Here is a 6,369-nt window from a genome sequence, read left to right as displayed (position 1 = left end):
TATCTTAACAAGTCTTCTCAATGAATGGAAAAATAATTTGGCTATACTCGGCTTTCATAGTAAAAATGTGAAATTTGGAGAACATGAAATATAAAGAGAAATCAAGTTCATTATAAAAACAAAGAGTATTCAAATATTTTTATTTTGACACAGGGAGTCTAAGAGTGGAAAAAGTAATAATTGAATATTTACTAGATGAAATGACAGTTTAGGGAGGAATGTTTTGTTGTTTACCCAGAATTAAAGAATATGTCCAGGGGACGCTGGGTGGTAAGAGTTGAACATCCAGCTCCTGGCTTCTGCTCGTGTTGTGATCCTAGAGTCGTGGGACTGAGACCTGAGTCAGACTCTGTGATCAACACGGAGTCCGCCTGGGATTCTCCCTACTTCTCCCTAGGCCCTCCCCTCTCTAAAATAGGTAAATTAAAAAAAAAAAAAAAGCATCAAGTACTTTTTAGATTTATTGTCTTTAATGAGCTATGTTTAACATTTTACAAATCTTCAGATTGTTACAGTTTTCAGCAGTAAATATAGTAACAATGGCATTAAATACAGTGAACTGTGAGATTCCTCTGTTGAAATACAAAAGATAGAAATACTCAGAAACAAGGGCAATGTGTCAGCTTAAGGTCTGAGACGGAAAGGAACATGGTCACGTTCTTTACAACGCCAGCACACAGCTAAATGAGTAACTCATTCGCTATAAATGAATACAAACTCTGAGCTTCACCTTTTGGGAAGTTTTGGCGGACATTATTTGACCCACAGATTCCTACAACTCTGAATGTACTGATATCAGAGGACTCAAACACAGAAAGTGATCCGAAAATGATCGCCGGCACAAAGTGGCGCTTTCGTTCCGCAACACTTGTGACCTTCGTGATTCTGCGTATTAGGAAAGGGCGTAAACCCTGTACAACTGCATAAATGCCATAAAAATTCATTTTATAAAGTCTCAAGATCATATGTATTCAAAAATACATATAGCTGTGCTTTAGTAAACGAATCCATCAGTTAATTGAGGGATAATTTTGCTTTTAAGATATATCCAAAGTAGATATACAAAGGATCCACAAAGGTTAACAATTCGTGATCAAAATTTGTAAGAGTTACATTGCAAAAAACTGTTGGTTTTCAATTTAAAAATTTAAGAAAGTTGTGAATATTGTAGGGTAATTATTACTTGGGTTAAGAAAAAGTAGATGGCTTCAGCTTTTTAACAGGAAATCTGTGAACTACTCACAAATGAGAAGTCGCACACTTATCATTAGAAAAGGTAAACTGCCTATACTTCCCCATTGAGAACAGAATGTGCAGTGTATAAAAAAAATATTTTTATTCTGAAACCCAAAAAAAAAATATTTCTATAAAAGCCCCTGGGGATACATCTCATTTCCTTTACGTAAGAATGAGTAAGTGGCATACTTGAATAATATACCCTTATATCAACATATGTATTCCATCACCAAGCTAAAACATGAAACATTTTTATTTAAAGGTAGGGAAAATATAAGCTTAAAATATTGAAGTGCAACAGTTTACTATATAGTTTCTAACTTCATTCCAACATAGCTTATCAATGTAAACAGGATTCAAAAAAACACAAGAGAAATGTTACTTGCATGCAAAAATCGTTGTTCCAACATGAAACACTAGGTCTATATTTTTTGATTAACAAAACTGCACATCTGTTTAATTTGGCTAACAGAAAGAAAATGCACATCAGAGAAAGATGTTAGTGTATCCTCCCAACAAGCACGTCTATGTCAAAGGCACTTCAGCAGAGCACTAACTGTAACCTCTTCCGAGTCATTTCCATCTATGCCACTTTGATGCATCTTTCTGTAGACCAATATAAACCTCCGACTCCAGAAACTAACCCTAGGTATTACCCCAAATATCTCTCTCTCCTATGGATTGGGTAAAACATGGCAAACTTTTGCCTACGTTTTTAAGTTCTTTGGGTTAACACGGAAAGAGTACTATCCAACAGGTTTGGTGTTATAGGAAAAACTGAAGTAATTAGAGGAAAAAAATGGCTGAAGTCGACTATCTTGGGGGGAAAAAAAGCAGTTGTCTTTCATTGACTATCCATCTGTAGTTTGACTATAACTAATATATTCGGCTAATTTTGCTTCTTTCAAATTGTTTATGTGCCCTGGGTCTCTCTGTTGCTCCTGTGTTGGAGAGAAGTGGATGAGAAATACAATAATCTAGTCTGACTTTTGCCCCTGAGAGAAGGGGGAGCTGCTTCAGACATTCGCCTTCACGGAAATTTGGAGAAAACATGGGATGAATTGATTTTAATTAACAAAGAGCTTTATTTTTAGGACATATGAATGATAATTTAGAGTTGAAGACAATTATAATTAAAAACAGCTGTTGAATGTGTTCATACTTAATTCTTTGCGATGATGAAAAGAACATGAATATATTACTTCCAAAACTAGAAAAACATGTTGCAAATGCTAAAAGTGATTTTAAAAAAACCTTTTACTTCTCCATTAAATCGAAACATTTTCTAAAATATCTTTTACAAATGTCAAGAGAAAAGCATCTGGATATACGTGTAACATTCTGAAGGTATTTTTGAGTCTAGGAGAAATAGAATTTCTTTTCCTGCTTATGAACATTTAAAAAATAAATGTTTATTTCCTTTAGTTTCACATATTTTGTTAATAAACTGAAAGCTGCTTATGAATCCTTAAATATTTTTAAAATCAAGTTTAAAATGAACATCTGAATATTAATTTTAAATTCAAGTTTAAAATGAATGAATTGTGGGGGACAGAAAAATATCTTAAAGCTGATTTTAGCTTACATGTATCATTGATTCTTAAAGTATGGGGTTTTGTTTTTGTTTAACATTGCTAAAGTTTTCCTTGACAGTTTCAATCATTTCACTCTAGAAGTAGGGAGAAGAGAAAATTTAAAATAAAAATGGAAGTATCAGAGCATTCTTTTTTCAGATTTCTAAATAACAAGTTAACACCTCATCATTTAGTCTGTGAAGTTATATCCAAAAACAACCAAAGAGCTGCTTTTTCCCTCTCTAACAACCACGTAGCTTCTTGCCTATCTTACATGAGCAAGATTTATTTTGGGGTTGGTACAGTGCACATGCATTTTATTGCAAAAAGGGAAATATTGTTTGGCCTTTAAATTCTAGAGGAACATCGAGAACATTTATCATTATTTTCATCTACAGGCAGAGGAGAACATAACAGTCTTATGTCACAAGGCTACGATGTCCAATAGTTTCATTTCTAAATGTTTACAGGGGCGGGTATGAAAGCAGAGGCAACTTTTCTGAAAGCGACTTTCGGAGTGCGCACTTCACTGTTTTTCTGAGAGAGGGCTACATTGGCTGGCGGAGCAGGGTTTTCAGAGAATTAACGTCTTGAAGCTACTTCACATTTTGAGCTCTCGGATACTTCAAATTCATGACTCAAAAGTAAATGAAAAGAATAGGTCAAAAAAAGCATTGCTTGGTATCTTTCTCTTTCATTAGTGAATTGCCATTTTACTATTTACTCTGCTTGAGACACGTCCAGGGACCATGACTGCTCAGTTCCAACTTCTTCAAAAGTTCAGACAGCGGCTTGCAAGGAGCAAGAACAAACACGAGCCAGCACACTCGCAACGTCCTCGGCGTCAGTTCATGGGAATCAGTGGGCGTTCCTCTCGCTTCTTCCAGATAGTAGTCTTGCTGTCTTTTTTGGCGAGTGGTGGTCTGCCCCTTTTCTTGGTAGGGGATAGACTGGCCTCAAAGCCTTCAACAGCACTTCTTCTTCCCAGAGACTCTTCCCCGGGGTGCTCCAGGATTGCTGCACCCCCGCCATCCAGGATGTGCCTCAGAGCTGGGTCCTCGGGGGAGCAGACGGTGGTTCCGCTCTCACTGCTGCTCAGGTCTAAGTCTTCTAAGTAGAGGATCTTCGGCTGGTGCATGCTTTTGATGAACGTTTTCTCCCTCTCGAGTCTTCTGCTTGAGAGGTGCTCATTCATGTCCACCCCAGAGTCCAAGCTGGTGTCATTGCTCTGGGTTCTCTTGCCCTTTTTCAGGTCTATAAAGGAGTGTCTCACTTGTGCGACTGGTTTTCCATCAAGAGACACGAACCATGCTCTGGGGTGGGGGGAAGGCTTTCCCTTGGACAGCTCCAGGAGCGTCTGTTCTGAAATTCCCTGAAGCTCTGAGGAAAAGGGAGTCATTACGACAGCCTCGTTTAGCGTTCCCGGAACAGAAACCGACTCTAGTAAGCTGTTTGAGTATCGGCTCCAATCTGAAGTCTGGGACGGCAAGCTCTGCTGACCTTCAAGGGGGATATTCTCTTCCCTGGCATCCGGGGGCTGTTCATGAGAATGCACTGGCATTTTGGGTAGTGTCTGTGTGAAGTTCTCTCTACTTACTGGTTCCATCAACTGACCGTAGACTAACTGTCCCTTTCTTGGCAAAGTAGCTGACTTAGCATGTAACTGCTCTGGAGGGGAGAAGAGGTCAGATGTCTGAAGGATGGCAATCGGCTGACTATAGATATGCATAAGCTGTTCAGGAATGTGGGAATGTCCATATGCCTCTTCATGACCTGGGCGGTATCTCTTTTCTTGTGCATCACCTAGAGATGAAGACAGATTGCTGTTAATATGTTTAGGTTGTTTGGACCCTACATTGGGCTCCAAAGACTGTGTTGGGTTTCTTGAGTAGTTGTTTTGATTGGCTGATAGAAATGGAATATCTTCATTGTAGATTTTAAAATTGTCCCGAGTTTTTACCATGGAAACTCTTTCTTCTGCTTCTGCCTTTGCTGGCTCCTTTTTCTGAGGGCTATATGAGGAGTTTTTGGCATTAAATAACTGTGACTTGTCCTCAGCTTTTAATGAAACTTTGACTGAACTTATGTGATTTATGTGTGTTGTTGAAGTTGTCTGGTCTCTCTTGAGGACTTCAAGTTTAGTGATATTTCTTTCTCTTTTCTGCGGAGTACCACATTTATCCCTAGAGTAGAGGAGATGGCAAAAAGTGTTTAAAACTTATGATTTAGAAGAGTCATAAAAAAAAAAAACTATCCCATGATATGGTATTAATATATACAATGCTACTGTTAGAGTATATCCACTTTTATTTTAATCTACATATTGTAAAGATCAACCTACTTATTTTTACAAAGGAACTTTGTAATACCCAGAACACACTGACATGATATTATGGCAATTTTCTGTATTTATAAATAGTATTTTTCTTACCTGCAATAACAAAGAAGTACAGCAAAAAATCCAATGACAATGACTATTGTTCCTCCTAATATGGCTGTGAGAAACACTGTGTGGTAGGCGCTTATGTCCCTTCCGCTTCCGTGTATACCTGAACCTAAATGTGAAACAGAGAAAATATATTGTTTTAGATAAAATTTTCAACCATGTCCTACTCTGGGTACGTGCACATCGAGTAAGTCTGGGTACACAGTGCTGTTTGGTTGCTCCTGTCTCAGGGGCAGGCTTCCCAGTGGGCAGAGCACATGTTCCCTACACTTTGGGCTTCATGGGTTGACTTGTTCTGCTCAGTGAAACGTGGACACCGTAAATGGGGCTGCATGATATGGTCCTGCCCTCTTGCTGAGACCCTCTTACATGAACAGTGTATCCCGAAGTGCTGCCCTTCTTTCAACCTATGTTCTGGAATGAGAACAAATGTTGAATTGCATCAAGCCAAGCTCAACAGCCGTGACAGCGGCGTCCAGGCCAGGCAGCGAGGAAACCTGCTTCGGGAGGCGGTAAAATGGACCCACATTGTAGGGCAGCAAAATCTTCGGTGGATGAACTAGGAGAGGATATTTCTGTGCCCAGAGGTTTTGGGAAAGAGTGTTGGTAGTAAGACTTATTAGCTATGTTCAATTTAAAAAGAAATTTTAAAGATAAATCCAAAAAAGAATTTGCTGAAGGAAGTAGGTATGAAAAGTTTTTTAGAAAGAATCCAAAAATTGGGGACTTGAAGAATTCAAAGTTGCCACTCTTTCAGCCTGGCCTCTAGATGAAGATGCCACACAGAGGCACACATGGCCCAGGACCTTTCTACGTGAGGACACACAGAAACACTGCGGCTGCCTCAGCTTCACTACGGTCAAAGTGGATGAAAGCGCTTGGAGGGCCAGTTGGAGGCTATGAAGATTCTGCGTGCAAATAAATGCAGCTGATGTCGAGGTAAACCATGGTAATGTCACTGAGACTGCATGGTTCACAGTGACATAACGCGTCTACTGGTCATTAGCAACTAGAGTCTGCTATGTATTCAGGACGTTAAGAGTGGTGAGACAACTGGTTTCCTAGCAAACTCTACCATGGGAAATGTCCAGAATGAGACTTTTAGCTTCACCC

The 6,369-nt window shown here is 39.1% G+C and overlaps 1 protein-coding gene across 1 annotated transcript in view; it reads right to left on the bottom strand.

Moving 5' to 3' along the window:
• Positions 1–448: 448 nt before the first annotated feature.
• Positions 449–6,369, bottom strand: part of FAM171B (family with sequence similarity 171 member B) — a 64,959-nt gene continuing 59,038 nt past the window's right edge. Inside the window, exons 7-8 of the mRNA XM_059393001.1 lie at positions 5,242–5,365; positions 449–4,993 (exon numbers count right to left, since the gene is read on the bottom strand). Coding sequence (XP_059248984.1) covers positions 3,655–4,993; positions 5,242–5,365 — 1,463 coding nt within the window. The 3' untranslated portion in view covers positions 449–3,654. The remainder of the gene's footprint in view (positions 4,994–5,241; positions 5,366–6,369) is intronic.

The sequence above is a fragment of the Mustela nigripes genome, chromosome 3, assembly GCF_022355385.1.
Source record: "Mustela nigripes isolate SB6536 chromosome 3, MUSNIG.SB6536, whole genome shotgun sequence".
Taxonomy (NCBI): domain Eukaryota; kingdom Metazoa; phylum Chordata; class Mammalia; order Carnivora; family Mustelidae; genus Mustela; species Mustela nigripes.
This window is presented reverse-complemented; position numbering and strand designations above follow the sequence as displayed.